Source organism: Spermophilus citellus, assembly GCF_964194105.1.
Source record: "Spermophilus citellus genome assembly, chromosome: 1".
NCBI lineage: Eukaryota > Metazoa > Chordata > Mammalia > Rodentia > Sciuridae > Spermophilus > Spermophilus citellus.
The window spans coordinates 176,436,735-176,456,567 of record NC_138182.1 but is presented as its reverse complement, the minus strand read 5'-3'; the positions used below and the strand labels follow the sequence as shown (position 1 = coordinate 176,456,567).

Genomic DNA, 19,833 nt, shown 5'->3' with positions numbered 1-19,833 from the left:
CTCCCACTGTCTCCATTTTATTTTTGTAAAGAAAAATTGAAAAGCCTATTGTTAATAAAGTAAAAAAATGTAACAAAGCACTGACTATGTCTAGCTCAGAAACATTAGCAATCATTGTTATTACTGTTTTTATAATCCACAACAGAGTACTATAAAGGGGGAAGACCTCAAAATAGCTCACTTATGTGTATCTTTCTCAACTGTCAAAGCCTTAAAGAGAAGAAAAGTTCAGTTCAGATAAACTAAACTATTTTTTAACAAAAGCAAAGCTGGAACATTCTTCTCGTCTCAAAATCTGTTTTTAAAGGGTTAATAAGGACAGTAGATTAATATTAAAACAGCTTTTCTTTTATTTGTTAATGTCACATAAGAAATTTAAGCATGTTACACTATCTTAAAAAACACAACTAATTCATTATAACAGAGAAGCCCCGCCCCCCAGACCACCCACCGCCCCATCCCGATTCCCTTCAGAAATTAAGAATCTAAGAGAAGTGACCATAAAACAAAGTTTTGTGGAATCCTTCATCCAGAGTGCTTACATGATGATCATGTTAATATTGCCTTCTTACAAAATTTCTCTTTTCCGTTTTTTAAAAAAATTGTAACCTTGATTGCTTATTACAAAAAAATTCAGTACAAAAGTTCAATATATTGAAAAATGCTTTTCCCCTCCCTCACAGCACCGTTATTTATAGCAGAAAATAATCAAGAGCAGATTGCTAATCTAGATGGAGCAATCTTCAAATTATGCCCAGACACACAGTGGTTTATTTAACCTCCCCTCCCCTTCTCATAAGAACTTAAAAAAAAAAAAAGAAAGAAACACACACACACACAAACGGTTTTTGTTTTTTAAAAAAAAAAAGTCCAAAAATTTTAGGGACCCTTATCAAACAGTACACAGTTAGTACAGTGTCAATAATTCACATCTTGCAACAAAATGTATGGATATGATTTCTTTTACAAAACTTTCAGTGTCAAAAAGGAAATTAAGGCCATCAGATTCGCAGCTTAAAAATTCACATAAAGGAAATATAAAAATATTCTGTGCTTCTGAGAAGGCTCTGCACTGTATATAGGTAAGGATTACCATACTTCTTTATCTTGAGGAAGACAGTTGACTTGAGAAGTTTACATAATTGCACAGCTTTTATTGGATGATCTTGGGGATCCCTGATAAGAAAAACAGAAGAAAAAAGTAGTACTAAGAAAACAAATTACAGTATTCTAAAATAAGAAAAAATCTTAAACTTCAGGAATCTGTATTACCTAACTTCAAATGGACCCTTTATCACTTCTCACTTACCTTTATAACCTTCTCTTAAGAACAACTTTTCTAGAATACTACAAAAGATTACAAAACAGCAATTCCCAACTCTGGTTGCACAGAAGTTCAAAAAACAAAACAAAACAAAAAACTGATTTTGAGTCTCAGAACAATTAAACAAGAATTTCTCACTTAACTGAGGAAAGGTATCTATATATAATTTTAAATTAATTCTAATATTCAACTAAAAGTTGAAAAATCACTATACAATAATCTCCTTTGAAAAATGAGCAAATGAGATCAGTGCATGATATGCTTCACAGGAACTTCGGTATCTCAAAACATTTACATTGGATTTGTTCTCAAAAGTGAAGTCAAAAAGGCTTCCCTGGGCTGGGGATGTGGCTCAAGCGGTAGCGCACTCGCCTGGCATGCGCGGGGTGCTGGGTTCGATCCTCAGCACCACATAAAAAAAAATAAAGATGTTGTGTCCACCGAAAACTGAAAAATAAATATTAAAAAATTAAAAAAAAAAAAGGCTTCCCTATCCATTTCTTTGTGACCTGCTAATTCCTCACAGCCTCACAATAAAACTTACTGACTCACCACTGACTAGACTAAAACTGGTTTCTTAAAAGGTCACCAAAACCTGGGCGCAGTTGGCGCACACCTATGACCCCAGAAGCTCTGGGTGCTGATGCAGGAGGATTGGGAGTTCAAAGCCAGCCTTTGCAAAAGCAAGGTGCTAAGCAACTCAAGTGAGACCTTGTCTCTAAATAAAAATACAAAATAGTGATTGAGTGCCCCTGAGTTCAACCTCTTGTACCAAAAAAAAAAAAAAAAAAAAAAAAAAAAAATCCACCAAAACCCTTCTAGTCAATTCAAAAGGCTTTTGGATTCACCCTCCAATGTGCAGTCAAAAGAGCTGTTCTGTTGACATTATTTTCTATAATCATACAAACAAAAAAGGTTACACACCTTTGACTTTTTCTTTCACCCTAATGCATCACTATTTACATACTACCTGAGTGTCTGTGGCATCTCCTTCGTAGAGTCAGTACCTGATTGTTTGCCCAGTGATATTCTAAACTATAGGTCTCAATTTCTCCTTTGCTCTAAACTATGAAGAAGTTACATGCCCGAGCATTCCACACAATGTCAATTTTACACCAACCTTTCAACTTCATTTCAACTAACTTTCTCTCATACACAAAGCCCAAAATACAACTGGATAGACAGAAACATTTGGTGAATATATTTTAAAACATTCCCTGTATGAATTAAAGATCACAATAAAGCCTTTGCTGCTCCTCCCATAAGAGGAAACTATTTACCCCTGCCATGAATTTCAGCTGGTTTTATGGTTCACTTTGAGGGAATGATAGAAGGGAGCTGTACCAGCTCAGGGCCTACACCTGGTGGTCTCCACTTTCACCCTCTTAACCAGCTTCCATACCGTCAAACAACTTTAGGCCAAACTACTGCATCGTGAGAAGACATACAGAAAGAGCCCCAGAGAATATTACAACCCCACACAAGCTTCCATCTGTACACAACTAGATGATTAATACTCATCTTCCACCACCTAGAGAAGAATTACCAGCTGAGCCCAGTCAAACCACAGCAGAACAATGGGAAATTAGAAACCAATGTTTTTAAATCACTAAGTTTAGGGTGGTCTGTTAATAAGTAGCAGCAGACAGTTCAAAAACACCTTCAAAACACCATCATCTGTCTCTTCCTATAACAATTATCCCTCCATCCTTCAAAATACCAAACAAGTACCATTTTCCAGTGTTGTTCTCAACTACACGGGTGGCCTAGAAAGCCTTCTTCAGTATTTGATGTGCTACTTATGTAGATCACTGGGCTGGAACTTGGAAACACCTCACAATGTTATTTTACGTCTAGTCATTATGATGTTGTGTTTGTTTCCTTAATAAAGCCAAGTTATAAAGCATCTGTTCTTAAATACTGCTCTAAAATATATGAGAAGGCATCCAGGTTTAAAAAAAAAATCAATCTTTGTAATGCATTCTGCTGTCATACATAACGAATTAGAATTTAAAGAATCATTCTATCTCAAATAATCCACTTGAAGTGGTTCCCAACCTTAGGGACTAAACACATTAGAGAATGTTTGTTTATAGAGTAGGACTGGGCTAAAGAAACTAAGCAAACCTAGATTATAAATTTGGAGACACAGAGATGAAGTCTTACCAGGATTAAGACTTAGTTTCAGGGTAGGAACTTAGACTCAAACAGCTTGAGAATATAAACTGAAATCTCATTATTAATAATTCCAATTTAATTAATTAAAACCAAATCTGGAGTTTCTTTATTTCAAGGGCTCTCAAAAACCCTAGCATCAGCCAAAATCTATCTTGCAATTAGATAATTAGAAACTTAATATAGCAGGAATTTTGTTTCACACTGAAGCTGAATATTACTCTTTTTTCAGTTTATATGCAGATGCTTGCTCTAATTTAGTGACCTCAAATTTTCAATCACAGAACCCAACAGTACATAAGTTTCAGGTCAAGCACTCCAATCCATTTATACATATACATTTATAAGTAATTTATATGCCCTACCATATATATGTACAAAACAAGATGGAAATTTGAAAATGAGGGAAAAAAACAAAAGTGTGCTAATATATTTTCTACCAGTGACCTAAAGTACTTGAATTTTCAATAGTTCGGGAGGTATAACCCCCACTTGGTAGATGACTGCTCTGGTTTATCAATGGGGGCAACCCACAACAGACTTTCATGTAATTCTATTAATGAAAATCAAATGTAAAATTACAGTAATACCTGCTGGTGGAAAATTTCTTCTTCAACAACTACTCCAGTTGGTTCTTCCTCCTCCTCTTCCTCTTCAGGTATGGTTGTTTTAAAGACTGTACTTCTTTGTGCAACCTCCTAAAAACAAGACAGTTTAATCACAAAGATGCAGGGGAAGAGGAACCCTCCCCTCCCCCCCCCTTTTTTTTGCTTAAAAACAGCATTCCCATATCAAGGTTTATTAAAAAAAAAAAAAAAAAAAAAAGCCACTCTACTAGGAGGTTAGCTACTGAACTAGAATTTTTACACAATTAATAGCAGTTCTTAGACCTTAAATTTTCCCTTCAGGGGACCTACTGATATCCAATTTAAAATACCTGCTGAGAAGTTTCCAATGCTTTTTATCCCATTCTGTTACTAAGAATTCTGTGCAAATTACTTGGCACACTAAATTCTTTAAAGAACTCAACAAAAATTCGGCTTCAAGATCTTAGCTCCTAGCAAAGAGATGGTGCTAAATAAACGCTGAATAAAATGAAGCTAGGTGCCAACTGTTGTGATCTCAGGGACCATGGTAGCAAAACAACCACCCGAGTAGTGAGATGAAAAGGACTAGCTCCTTTTTCATCCCTTCAGCAAGTGGCTCTTCTTGAAGGAAACTGAATCAGATGGATAAGCACTAATTACTAATAACATACTCGTGAGGTTCCAATTTATTCTGTACAGAAATAGATCTATCTTCGCTACAGGTATAAAAGAAAGCAACTATTCCCAACTATTTCTGTTCAAACACAGATCATTTTCCTGTAAAGAAGGCTGACTTGAACACATGCAGCAGTGTTTCTGTTTAAGCACAGGACAACCTGATGGTCTGGCAGCTATTAAATGAGTGTGTCCCGGAGAGTGCAGCAGAGCATCTAATTTTATTCTGTACCCTGTCCTAAGATCAGTCATCTCCAGTCTCTCAGCCAGAAACTTTTCTGTGCAATCTATCTTAACCTAATTAATAATAATAATAAAGCACATGATTCCTTAGATCCATTATGATTCTTTGAAAGAAGGAGAGATAGAAGCATATAAAACAGAAAAAAGAAGAAAAAAAACAGAAAAAAAGGTTCTCAAAAAGTTTTCTGAGTACCCAGCTTTCCTCAACTCATCTGTCGGTGAGAAAAGAAAGGGGAAGAAAACCCAGTTGCAGACCTGCACACTCAGCTCCCACAGCATGTAGACTATTAACCCCAACAAGAATAGGAAACAGCAACCTGCTCAACATCATTAATTATGAATTACTTCAACACTACTATTTTTAATGTAAGCCTTCTGTTAAGTACTTTTCATTTGATAACATTTAAAAACCAATTAATCCAATGCAGAGCATCAATATGGAATATGATGAACTAAACAATCTCTAAAAATCTAGATAGAAAAATAATCAAACAAATAACAATTTAGAACCAAAATGCTGTTGGGAGGTTTAGATACAGGAAACTGTTGTTAGTCAAGATGGTAATGGTTACACCCCAAAAAGACGCCCTCAGCAAGGTGCCCAACCCTTATCAAGTAACCTGGACAGGCACATAAGCAGTCTTACATGTCAGATTTTACTCCCCTTATAAAATGTACTGCTGGCCTGCACCTGCTCAGCACAGCACACTAATATGTCCAGAGATGCGCTGATGTCAGCAGGCAGCAGCTAGCTATGCTCACCTCCTCACATCTGTGAATTCATTAGAAGCCTGAAAATCAGCCACAGTGAAAGTGTAGGTGAAAAGTTAATTGTCTGTTATCTATTACTTTTCCATGTACCTAAATAATCATTTGCATACACAAAAATCTCAGTCGTATCTCTATTGTGGAAGGCACGGGGATTTGCTTTTTTTTTTTAGTTTCCCTTATAGAAAACCATCTGATTTTACTGTGGTGACATTCACTGTTTTTAATCACCTAGCACCCCTCCCTCTGTGTCCAGATAAGAGCCCCCAATTTTATCTGGATGCCCGTCTCCTGTCAAGGCCAAGTATTAACTAGTCATAGAAGAGGGAAGAAGGCTCAAGCTCCAACTCCTCCTCCTGTTTAAAAGGGGCATGTAACCCAGATTGGGTCAGTAAGAGGAAAGCCCAGGATGGGAACCTCACAGGAGATGCTCATTCCCAAAGAAAGAATGAGACAGGTATGATAGTACACGCCTGTAATCCCAGAGACTTGAGAGGCTGAGGCAGGAGGACTGCCAAGTTCAAGGCAAGTTTGAGCAATAGCAAGATCCTGTCTCAAAATAAAATATAAGAAGGGCTGAGGTATAGCTCAGTTGTACAGTACCCTGGGTTTAATCCCTAGAACCTCTGACAGCTGCTGACAGCTATCCTGCATCCTCAAGGTAGGAAATCCAAGGACAAACAACACAAATCCTTGGGGACACTATGTGAGCCACTAGATCAAGTCCACTATCTCCATTTTTTATTAGGTAAGGCCAAAAATTTCCCATTATTTTAAAGCCAGTTTAACTGGGTTTTCTGATACTACTAATGCCCCAAAACAAGGGAAAAAAAAAATAAACAAACCAATCACCTATAATCTTATAAAAATGTGTGTTGCTAATATGGTCTTGTACCTACTAATAAATGTGGTCCTACAGAATTAAATGAATAAATACCAAATGTGTTATCTAATGATCACAGAAATAAAAACTGTATTCACAGTACTTTCTCTCCTCATTTGTGACAGAAATCACTTAATACAGAGCCTAACAAGCAGAAAGTAGCAGACATTTGTTAAAAGAATGAACAAACAAAGCAAATAATACTCAGTGTTTACATTAGGAAGGGAAGCCTAAGTTTGGTTAGCTGTATAGAAATATCATCAATAATACTGTGTTCAAGACATAGTCCATCATGATAACTGCTACTGCATTACAAGTATCCTCCCATATGTCTGTTTCTAACTTGGAACACATTACACATAGGAAAAAAAAAAATGGTAGAGATGATGATGAGATTCCATGGTTCACAAAAGCCTATTCAATTTCCAGGTATGTCTATAAACAGTGCTTTTGGATCTGAGCAAATCATTGCTCTTAACTATGTTTTGAGAGAGACATAGTTCAGATGTTCAGGGGGAGCTACCAGCACTAGGGTGGCAGCACCTACCACAGCTGGGCAGAATTCCACAGTGTAAGGCAGGAAGTGAGCAAAGGCTTCAAGGGAGACTAGAAGACCTAGCACCCTGAAGTCAGTGAATTACTAAAGGCATTGGTACACTATCTGGTACCCTGAGAACCTATGAGGTATTTATTTGGGGGTAAATTCCTAGACCTATCCCCTAAAATCTCACAACTTTACTGTAAAGTCCTACAATGAAAAAACTCAGATGCCATTTCATTTTCAGTCTGAGATCAAGGGCACACCTCATCCAGGAGACTCGAATTCCTTATGCAGAGCAGTTTACAGTGAAGGTAGGATGGGAAGATGGCCAGGAACAGAACTTCTCATGTAAACACCTCACCTTAATGAATACCATTATTTACCTTTTTTCTGTGAATGTTAGTGATAACTGGATGCCTGATACAGGCCAGACACAGTGTCAAGATAGATCAGAACAGGGCCCCACCTTCAATGTGCTTCCTCTAGCGAGCAAGGACAATCTGATAAGCACTGTGGGGAGAGGTCTGCAATCCGTGTTCTAGGGGTAGAGAAGCTCCTAAGGTCCGCTGATTTGATCTGGTGAACATTCCGAACACTCCCTCCTTCACAGATATTTCTCTCCACTCTCCCAATACCACACTCCTGTTCTCCTACTTCACTATCTGTACCTTTCTACCTTCTCTGCTGTAACTTATTCCTAGAAGTTAATATTCTCTGGGTCTTAATTGTGGATCTTTATTTCCTCTCTGACAAACTTTGTGGTTAGCCAGAATGATAACTTTAGATAGCATCTGTGTGATGAGGACCCCTAAATACCTCTAGCCTTGGCTTCCAGTTAATATTCCAACAGCCCTCTAGACAGCTTCAGTCACATATCCCACCAGCATCTCAAATTGATGTGGCCAGAAGACATCTCTCTTTTTAATATTTGTTCAAATTAGTTATACATGACAATAGAATCCATCTTGATATACTATATAAATGAAGTATGACTTCTCGTCCTTCTGGTGGTACATGATGCAGAATTATACTGCAGAAGACACCTCTTGTTCCTTCCTCAATAAATGGTACTAGAAATGTGGCAATCCAAGCAAACTAACTAGGGAGTCAATTGAATTCCTGCCCTTTCATGTCCCTCATCTATATATTTTTTTTCTATTTAGCAGTTTTTAATCTAAGTTGCATATAAGATTATTATATTCCTGCATCTTTCAATTATTTCTTCCTTATGTCTGCCCTTTTCCTTTCCTACTTGGTAAGGTGAGTGCTTTCCATTCCAAGATCTAGTCTTTGTCCAGCATTAGCCTGGTGATGACCACCTTGTGTGGGTGGGATTTGCCCACATGGGCAGTTGAACCATTTGTCTTTTCCCACCGCTACAGTCATTCTACGTGGATGGCTTATTTCTTCCTATAAACCTAGAACATTGTGCCAATCTGCTGACCTGTATAGTGTCCTCACACCACTTGAACTTTATCCTCCTTTTGGGTGGGGTATGATCTAAAATTCCATCTTAGCTCTTTAGAAAGAACCTACATAATCTGCCCCTGTTGGCTGAGTACCGCCTTCCTCATTAGTCTCTGGCAGCAACAACGGCGACCTCAAACTCTTTCTTGTTGTCCCCACTACTTGGGAATATGTTTTCTGTTCACACAATGGCTGGCTCTTTCTCATCTTTCAGGTTTAGACTCAGATGTCACATCAAGTCTGACTTCTCTGACCATGCTACATAAAGCAGATCTATGATGACTCTTTTAAGACAGTTTTTTTTTAAGAGAGAGAGAGAGAGGAGAGAGAGATAGAGAATTTTTAATGTTTATTTTTTAGTTCTCGGCGGACACAACATCTTTGTTGGTATGTGGTGCTGAGGATCGAACCCGGGTTGCACGCATGCCAGGCGAGCGCGCCACCGCCTGAGCCACATCCCCAGCCCAAGACAGTTTTTTTTAAAAAATGCATTTTTAAAGAAATACTCGTCACTTTATCTTAATTGCCAGTTTCCCCTACTCTGTCTAGAATGGAAGCTCCACAATGAAAGAAAATATAACTGGCTTCTAGAACAGGGTAGCTAGCAGATGCTCAGGATCTTCCAACGAGTAACCCGGGGCATACAAATATGCCAGCCTAATATTCCCCTATAAATCCCTTCTCAGTATCACTCAGTCCGAAGAGTGTTCCTGGTCCAATTGTAAGGCAGGAACCAGCAAAGCCTTCGAGCCTGAAGGTGGAATGAAAAGTTAGAACCTGTAAGAGTGTCAGAAAAAGGCACTGGGATTGGACTTCCTGGCAAACCAGCTTAGAGCTCTCAAGGCAAACAGAGAGAGAAGCAGCAGCAGCACTTCAACAAGGAGGAAACTGAGACGCACAAACCACCTGAATCCAGGTACAAGCCCATGAACATGTTTATGGGAAGAGCAACAAAGAAGGGACTCTCGAATTTCAAACAATGACCCAATGACATTTCGTACAGGACCCACATAATGGAGCTGGGTAGAGACAGGGATGAAGCCTTTCTTTACCAGCTCCAACAGCTGCTTTATTATAAAGAAGCATTTCTAAGAGTAACATCAGTAGGGTGTGTGTGTGTGTGTGTGTGTGTGTGTGTGTGTGTGTGTATGTGTGTTTACAAGGCAGTGTGGGGAGATAAGGTTCTTCCATAAGAATTCTAGGACTGACGAACTGAAAGCATAGTACAGGTACACCCCTCAGTCTTCAAACTGTTTCATGAGCACTCTGAGAGCCACTAAAAAAGTTAATCAAGTACTTACTAGTTGAATGTACCTTGCCAGATAGTATTCCAAGCACTTTTGAAGGTTGTCTGGTTCATACTAACATCTCATTTATACTGTCACATTAATTATCTATTTTAAAGTGAGAAAACTCAGAAGTGAGGTAACTTGCTCAATGTCACAAAGCCAATGTGCAGTAGAGACCAACAGAAATGGGACACAATTGGAGCATGTACTAATAATAATTGGTACTCTATGATGTACTCATTTTATTTCTAAAGTCTGTAATTTTGATTTACTTAGCAGCCCTGGTATCATTTAAGCAACAGTAACTTCACTTTGCAATCTAACTTCTGAGAAATCATACGATAAACTTTCTGGTGAAATCCAACATTATAGCAGTATAGGCCATACCTCTCCCTGAGAATTTTTCAATATAACCTTCACATCTTCACCAGTGCCCCAAGAATTCTGGTTCTTCCAGATGAGGTCAGTAGGAGGACTGGCTGTGACACCGGCATTTGCAGCCCAAATCTGGAAGACAAAAGATATCAAAATACATGAAGAACCCCAGCTCTCTCACATGTCAATGACAGCAACAAACTCCTACTTCTAAAAGTCTGAGAACCCTGCCCCAGCTTCCAAGTTGCTATGTTAACTACTTGTGTATCCAGAACTTGCAGAGTTTCTAAAGGCCTCAGCCTCTCCATGATAAATGATCTTGTTGATTCACTGGTCTGTGAAGTGAAGTTGCCAAACATTCCCATCCTACTCTATACACCACAAAATCCATAAAACGGGGCATAAAATGGTACCTATAATAGGTGAGACTATTATGAAGAGGAAGCAATTACCCATATACAGATCCTGGCTCACTAATAAAAACAGCCTTAGCATTCTACTATTCCACAGGTTTATGAGCCATCCTTACATTGAGAGCCTTCTGACCCCCTCCTATAGTGTCCTCCAGTTGTCAACAGTAGGAATTAAGAAGACCTTCTGTAGCAGACAGCTCATCTACAGTACTCATATAAAAACTGATATATCTCAAACAGAGACAGTATTATAATACCCCAAACTATCTGAAGATTGAATTCCAAAAAGAATGCAGAAAATTGATAAATCACCCTAGTGTTCAAGGGAAAATATAAGTTATCGAAATAGACAAAGAAAGAAAATAATTATATTTCCCTTCTCATCAGCATAAAATCCCACCCCACCCCCCTTTTTAAGTATTTGTTGGCAGGAAAGTATAGGAAGAGTAAAAAAAAACTTGGCAGTCAGAAAACCTAGACTTGAATACTAGACAAATCACTACATCTCAATCAGCCCCAATGTCCTCAGCCACAGGGATATGACCAGCTCTGATCTTTTATAAAGATCACATGAAAATAAGTAGAAAATTTTAAATATATAAACTGTCATAACATAAAAAGACTTTATAATTACAAGAGGAAAGCTGGAGGTGGCAAAGGCAGGTATATTTAATTATGGGGAGAAAAATCTATGAATTACTAATTAGGAAAAAGCCTTTACCTTTTAGATGCTCACTTGAAGTTTCCAGAGCATCTATTAGCATTAAAAGGAACATTTACTGGGATGAAAACACTGGATTGGATCCATCTCTCAGATTATACAGATGTGTTTTCCTAACTTCTTCCAATACTTTTCACTAATGTATACAGAATTACATAGCTGCTTTCGTGTTAATAATGACGATAGTAATCATAAGACCTCAGTGATCTGGTTGGTAATAACCTAAGACTAGTATGTCCTAGAACAATATGGTAGCCATACATGGGTTTCTCAGTATATGAAAGGTGGCTAGACAAATTGAAATGTGCCGTAAGAATAAAATATACATTAAAAACTTTTTTAGTTAGAAAAAAGAATGTAACATACCTTACCAGTAATTTTTATGTGTATTGATTACACATTAAAGTAATAGTATTTTAGAAATACTGGGTTAAATAAACAGTTCTAATTAATTTATTTTTAAAAATATGGCTACAAGAAAATTTGAAATTATACATAGGTTTCTCCTGCTTCTATTCTAGAATTTTAAACTGATCTTTGCTTTTGACTTGCACAATTTTATAGAAATATCACCTATTACTATTGTGTCCCCAAAAGCTTCTTATCTCATTTTTTGGGAGCTACTGAAGGAAAAAAAAAAAGTACATTACTTGATATGATAAATGAGTCCTCCATGAGACCCATAGGATCTACTTAGTTAGTCCATCAGATAGTATGCCCAGTGTGTGTGTGTGGGGGGTGATTGGAATAATAGCTTCATATTATTTTAGAGAGAAGAGAACATTCAAATCTGAATTCTTTAATTAAACTGTCAGATTATTTTTACCACATTATGTAGCTTTCCTAGGACTGAGCAATTTTCTCAATATAATAAAGACAAGAAAAGATCATATAGTTAGAATATTTGTTCAGATTTTTACCCATAATTACAAAATTAGCACCTGATATTTTCAAAGTGGCATCTTTTGGGCAGTTTTAACCTGTATTTTAAGGCTTTGACCTACAACACTAAGGTCTGCATAAATCAAAATTATAAATGTTATTTAAAACAAATGTTTAAAACTTTTTTTAAAAAAAGACAGAGAGAGAGAGAGAGAGAGAGAGAATCTTTTAATATTTATTTTTTAGTTTTCGGCGGACACAACATCTTTGTATGTGGTGCTGACGATCGAACCCGGGCAGCACACAGGCAAGGCAAGCGCGCTACCGCTTGAGCCACATCCCCAGCCCTGTTTAAAACTTTTTAAAAGAGAATTCCATTAAAAAAAAAAAAAAAAAAAAAAAAAAGACCCTGAGCTCAGTGGTAGAGTGCTTGTCTAGCATGTGTGAGGCATTGGGTTCAATTCTGAACACCACATATAAATAAATAAAATAACAAAATACAAAATATTTTTTAAAGGGACACCTTTACACTATTTAGGGATGAAAATAGTGCCTCTTTGGCTGTTGTATCAAAGTTAGTATATTTTACTGTTTGTTAAATCTACTTACTAAGTCAAAGGAAAGGATTCTTCTGTGTTTACCCAAAAGATGTACACTTCTCTAAAAAGTGAGCTAATAGTATTTTAGCAATAAAGATGTAGTATATTAGAACACACCAAGAGAGTCAGAATATCAACTAGCACATCACTCTAAATCTAGAAACACTAATACTATGCAAAAACAAAATGACAAAGTGATTCTGTAGTACTGTTCAAAATACAAGTCCATACCCGGACCCCAGGAATAGCTAAGGTTTAGGTGGAGCCTGGACACCAAAATACTACTCAGATGACACTGAAGCTTGTCCAAGGTGATTTAGGTGATTGCTGTTTTAGGCAATTACTGTTTTAACTTCCCAACCATCTGGGCCAAACAATATCTCCTAAATTACACAAGGCTGTAAGTATCCATGGAGAAACAGCTATTTTATATCTACTGGAAGAGACAAGAGAAAAGAATTCAAAGGTCAATTCTTTCATCACTTTCAGTAGACAGAATTTTAAATATCTTTAATTAACACTTGTAAAGCGCTAATAATGTCAAAGCTGCTTAAAATATTTTTTTAGTTTAGATGGACGCAATATTTTATTTATTTATTTATTTTTATGTGGTGCTGAGGATTGGACCCAGTGCCTCATGTGAGGCAAGTGCTCTACCACTGAACTACAACCCAACTCCCTGACAAAGCTGTTTTAAAGCCCACTTCTAAAACACTTCTGTTTAGGCCACAAATTTTTTGAACTACTTTTTCTATTAAGACAATGAAGTTAAACTAAATGATGACTAAATTCACTTACTGTAACAGTCTGGCCTGCCTTCAGCACATATCTTGAGGTATATTTATAACTGACCGAAGTGTCTCCAATTTTCCTGATCATCTCCCAGCCTCCCATTGGTTGATCCTATTCGCAGTACAAAACATAACAAGGTTATTTCAAATGTACAGAAAGTTACATAATAATCAAATACATGAATCGACAGGTTTTTAAACTAAGGCAGCCCTGTGACTGTCTTCCTCTGATTCATATTTTCCTATTGCAAAAAGAAATTGAGTTTTGTCATTCAACAAAATAGTAACTTCAAAGATGCTACAGTAGTTAACTATGAAGGTTTTAAAGAGGACAAACCTGGAAGAAGAGTGTGAACCCAACCAATTAAATGGTCATATTCCCTGCTAGACCAGGTGGATCTTTTAAATTCACAGTACAATTTAGCCATAATAATAGCAATTATAAATATCTAATATTTGATGACTTTACATTTTTAAAATAAGGACACAGCTTAGAAACAGAAGGAAGAAAATCTATTTTATTTTGTCTGTGCCGCTTCCACTCACAGTTGGATCTTTTACCTTCAAACACAAGGGGCTCAAAAATCAGGCTGTGACTCAATGAACCAGACCTAAGTGACAGCTATAACTCCAGCTCCCAGCTACACATTGCTGCCTGACAAACTAGAAAAGGAGCAGAAGCGAAATGTGTATTCATCTCAAACTCATCAGTAAGAATAAACCAGGCTTACGGTCACTTCCAAAACAGCTCCATACCTGGCTGCTATAGCCTGTGAAGAACAGTAGAGTGACTTCTTTAAAGCAACAGAAGCTACTCTACTCTTAGCTTTTAAAGTTGTAATCAGGAAGCCTTAGTGCCTTAGTACTGGAACTGCAAGTGCTCTTCTACTTATTTACTCATTTACCTACATGCAGGAAATCTTAAATATCGAGTGAGAAAAAGTGATTTTTACAAAGACTTTTAGATGACCCTGAACACATGCCTCAGGAAGTGGCATCCATCCCACTGCATCCCCAGACCTTAACTGACTCTGACATAAACTCACACCTTCACAGCCCAAGCCAGGGACTACTGAATTCCTGAAAGCCTCAGCTCTAAACTTCAGAAATCCTACTAGCTATAAACATTTATGTTCACTTTTAAACAAAACTTCAAAATAGGGATTCATACTATTTTTTATATAAATTAAGTTATTAACATCCATTCATTCATTTATTTAGAGAGAAAAATACTCATTCAATATATCTGAGCCTGGGCTCCTACTTCCTTCTTTCAAAAAGTTTCATTAATATTGTGAAAGAATATCCACTATTTCCACCCCAATTCCTCCTGCGTTTTCACAAATCTGGCTAGGGCAGAGAAATAATTCATCCTTGAGAAGACCACTGTGACAAAATGACCAACTATGAAAAAAAAAAGTCCTGGCTCTGTAAAGAAGGGTTAATGAAGAAAAGCTTGAAACAACAAAAGGCACCATCTATATTCCTCAACCTCTCATTTTAATTTTTATTTCATGAACTTAAAAAAAAAAAAAAGGAGGGAAACCACATTCCATGAAGACTTACTGAATCCAAATATAAGATGAAGAGCTGTTACAATTGCACAACAGCCCAGCTATCTGCAAAGCCTTGCTAGAAAAAGGAAAAAAGAAATGGGTCTATTCTTTTACCTGTTCAGAAGTATTCTTCAATCGAATAAATTTCCCATCAACATCTATCTCTTCGATGCACACGTTCCCGGTGGCTGAAGCGGAATGAGAGATGCTGACACTACTGCTGGCCTCGGATTCTTCCACATCAACTCTCTTCCGCTTTCCTCTAGTTGTGCGCACACTGCGACTTGAGGATGCGCGGGACACTGTCACACGGGAAGAAGGGCTTGGCGAGAGCTTCAATCTAAAAGGAAAAAATAATATTCCCTTCATGAGATACAAGCTCCTTGGTTTCTTTAGTAAAAACTTTAAAAGGACAATTAATATCCTGTACATTCATTTCTAAAGTAAAATATTACTGACAATCTGGTAGACAAAGCTTATATAACTAAGATAACATTTATTTATGCTAGGATGCCCAGTTTTGTTTAAAAAGTAATAATTTCAATGTTTTTGCTCAGGAAAAAAGTAATGTAACCATAATGCAAGAATTGTGGAAAACATGGGCCTGGAAAAGTCATCCCATCTAACCCCCACCAATGTTATATAAAATGTACGTCTTTTTCTTTTCATACCTGTATTCTTTTGTAGTCATAAAAATGTATAGAACATTGAATTGACTGGTTTTTTTAACCTATATTGGTCACTTTTCTTTTAAACTCTTTTCTGAGAATAGGTGCCAGAAGGATTTACACACAAAACTAGATCTAAAATACAAGTACAAGCTTTCTTTTAGCATACATGACATTCTACAACATATTAAATTATCAAAACATTTAAAATCATAAAGGATATAGTCTATCCTGACACTGTCCAACATTTAAAGTAACAATAATAATAATAAACCAAGACTGCTTGATCAGCATGTTCTATTGCCAAAGCAAAAATATGATTTATTACTACCTTTTATATCTAGGTGTTAAAAAAGAAAGAAAAAAAGTTATGTTGCCTTCATTTTTAAAAAAAAAATCCTCATTTTACTTTTCCTTAAATAAAAAGAATGGGAACAGAAAACAGACTGTAAGGCAGGGTGAACTTTGAATTCCTTACCGCTCTTCTTCGCCTTCTAGGAGTTTCCTGTAAGCACTGATTTCCATGTCCAGGGCTAGCTTAACATCAAGAAGTTGCTCATAATCATTCAGCTGTTGCTGCATCTGATCCCTTATTTCCGCCATCTCTCTCTCTTTGTCAGTCAGCATGCGACGAGAGTTGTCTCTTTCTTTAGCAAGCAAGTCCTCCAACTCTTGAATCCTTTCCAAACATGCTCTAGACTTCAGATTCAAAGGAACACATTTACTTTCTAGGAACATTCCAACATTAGCACAAGGCAGCTATTTTAAACATTTCCTGGACTTGGAAAACAAACGGCCCCATGTAATCTCTAATTCATTAGAATTTAAGATATTTTGATTTTTAGAAATTAAAAACCAGTTTCTAAAATGTAAAACAAATCTAAAGAGAGTTTGGCTAACTAACAAAACAGAAACAGTCCCCAAATGAAAGTTTGTAAATATATATACAATTTCTCTGTATTTTATCAAACAAAAATATAACCTATAATTTTGGTAAAATCTCAAGTTTGACTTAGGGAAGGCCCTTTTTCAAAAGCATAAATTCTTTAAAGAACTAAAAAGAAAAATTCACTCACAAAAGAAAGCTCAACATGGGTGAAAGTATGTTTTGGATAATTGCTGAGAAATATTTAGAAACCAAAGACATAGAAGGCACTATACATTTTCTCCTTAGAATTGCTATGGTATCTCATGCTGCATTACTGGTGAGACGGCAAATTGGTGCAACCATTTTGGAAAGCAGTATAGAGATTCCTCAGAAAACTTGGAATGAAACCACCATTTGACCCAGCTATCCCACTCCTTGGTTTATACCCAAAGGACTTAAAAATCACCATACTATAGTGACATAACCACATCAAAGTTTACAGCAGCTGAATTCACAATAGCTCAACTGTGGAACCAACATCAATAGATGAATGGATACAGAAACTGTGATACATGTATACACACAAACACAACACACACACACACACACACACACTGCCCCCACAAACACACCCACACATACAATGGAATATTACTCAGCATTAAAAGAGAATAAAATTGTGGCATTTTCAGGTAAATGGATGGAGATAGAAAATATTTTGCTAAATGAAGTAAGCCAATCCCAAAAAACTAAAGGCCAAATGTTTTCTCTGTTTAGTGGATGCTGATCTATGATGGGGGTGGGGGTGGGGGTGGGAAAAATGGAAGATCTTGGGATTGGGCAAAGGGGGGGTGGGGAGGGGAGGGGTTATGAAGGTAGGAAAGATGGTGGAATGAGATGGATATCATTACCCTAGGTACACGTATGATTGCATGAATGGTGCACTTCATTTTGTATGATGAATTGAAAATTCATTCTGTTGTCATGTACAACTATGTAGAACAAATAAAAAATAAACAAATATAACAAAAAAATTTCTATGATATCTCATGCTTAATTAGCACACAGAGAACACGATAGTGGGTAATTTGTAAAATATTATTGTAAATATAGAAAATTTATATTTGGTATAAAAACGAAAAAAATCACATATCCTATACCAGGAAGTTCATCTTATAAACCTGTAACTCAACTGGGTAATTATTCTCCTGCACTTCTCCATGACAGAATTCATCTCAGTGGCTTCAAAAACTGACAAAGGTAATCAACTCAAAAGACTGATGAGATGCTCAGATCTCAGAATCACAAGTGGCTGCATCAGCAGGAAAGAAAGGGCACCTACTGTGCAAAAATTAAATCTGGAAAGCTAGAGACAAAGGGACCCACACACTGTAATAAATACTGCACTCCTGGTGGTAAATTCATTCCTTACAAGGGTACAGATGAAAAATTTGAACAGTTTTACACAGTGGAACTCAACAAATAAGCAAATAGATGGCAGAAACCAGGTTTCTCACTCTGAGAGAAAAGTTACAAATAAGCAAAAGAAAAATTCAAAACTGAACCCTGTGGTATTAGATTCAAGACATACATCTTAGCTTAATAAAAATAAATGTTTCACTTAATAAAAATACATATATTACACAGAAAAACAATTACAGATATATGTGAATACATGGGTTAGCATACATAGATGCATTCCTTAGTTCTGTCTATGAGAGGACACAGAAACAGTGATACCCCAGTACATCCTCAGCCCAGATCTTTTTTTTTTTTTTATTGGTTGTTCACAACATTACAAAGCTCTTGACATATCATATTTCATACATTAGATTGAAGTGGGTTATGAACCCCCAATTTTACCCCAAATACAGATTGCAGAATCACGTCGGTTACACATCCACAATTTTACATAATGCCCTATTAGTAATTGTTGTATTCTGCTACCTTTCCTATCCCCTACTATCCCCCCTCCCCTCCCCTCCCATCTTCTCTCTCTACCCCATCTACTGTAATTCATTTCTCTCCTTGTTTATTTTCCCATTCCCCTCACAACCTCTTATATGTAATTTTGTATAGCAATGAGGGTCTCCCTTCATTTCCATGCAATTTCCCTTTTCTCTCCCTTTCCCTCCCATCTCATGTCTCTGTTTAATGTTAATCTTTTCTTCCTGCTCTTCCTCCCTGCTCTGTTCATAGTTGCTCTCATTATATCAAAGAAGACATTTGGTATTTGTTTTTTAGGGATTGGCTAGCTTCACTAAGCATAAGCTGCTCTAGTGCCATCCATTTCCCTGCAAATTCTATGATTTTGTCATTTTTTATTTCAGCCCAGATCTTAATGTCAAATACCTTTCCCAATAAAAAGAACCACGGCTCTTTGGAGAAACAAATAACTAACTCTACAGCTGAAGCAGAGAAAATACACAGTGATCCTTAGAACATTTTAGAGTGCCAAACAGTAAGAAGTATTCAAAGAGGATAGTACACAATAGTTAACCTGACAGTATTTCCCTATGTGGAACAATCTAAACCAATGAAATAATGTACTATTAAATTAAAACCCAAAATATAAAATAAATGCCCATTAAGTCTATACCGATAAAAGCAAACATAAATAAATGAGGAAGATAAATAAGAGTTTCACCAGGATGTACAGCTGAATTCCTGCCCTTCACCCTTGGGGGTGAGCTGGACTTAGTGACTTGCTTCCCAAGAGTATGAAATGTGAATAATATTCTTTTTACAATGGAAAAACCTGGCAAATGCTACTGTAACCATATAGCACCAGTGATTATCACATCGTCCCTGATATGTGACCAGACCGACACTTAAAACCCATAACATGGTTCTAATCATGTGAAAAGCACCAGACAAACCCAGACTGGATAAGAGTCTATAGGATACCTGATCAGTCCTCCTCAACACTCAAGATCATAAAAAAACAAGAAAAGCCATTGTCAAAACCAAGGGAGACTAGGGAGGCATGAAGTACCCTGGAACACAAA

At 36.9% G+C, this 19,833-nt stretch overlaps 1 protein-coding gene across 1 annotated transcript in view; it reads right to left on the bottom strand.

Annotated features, from left to right (window-relative positions):
* Window positions 1–360: 360 nt before the first annotated feature.
* The window catches only part of LMNB1 (lamin B1), a gene marked incomplete at its 5' end in the record, with an annotated part of 55,123 nt that continues 35,650 nt past the window's right edge, over window positions 361–19,833 (bottom strand). Inside the window, 6 exons of the mRNA XM_081299083.1 lie at window positions 361–1,176; window positions 4,090–4,197; window positions 10,340–10,459; window positions 13,741–13,845; window positions 15,404–15,629; window positions 16,436–16,656. Of these exons, the coding sequence (XP_081155209.1) occupies window positions 1,135–1,176; window positions 4,090–4,197; window positions 10,340–10,459; window positions 13,741–13,845; window positions 15,404–15,629; window positions 16,436–16,656 (822 nt within the window). The 3' untranslated portion in view covers window positions 361–1,134. The remainder of the gene's footprint in view (window positions 1,177–4,089; window positions 4,198–10,339; window positions 10,460–13,740; window positions 13,846–15,403; window positions 15,630–16,435; window positions 16,657–19,833) is intronic.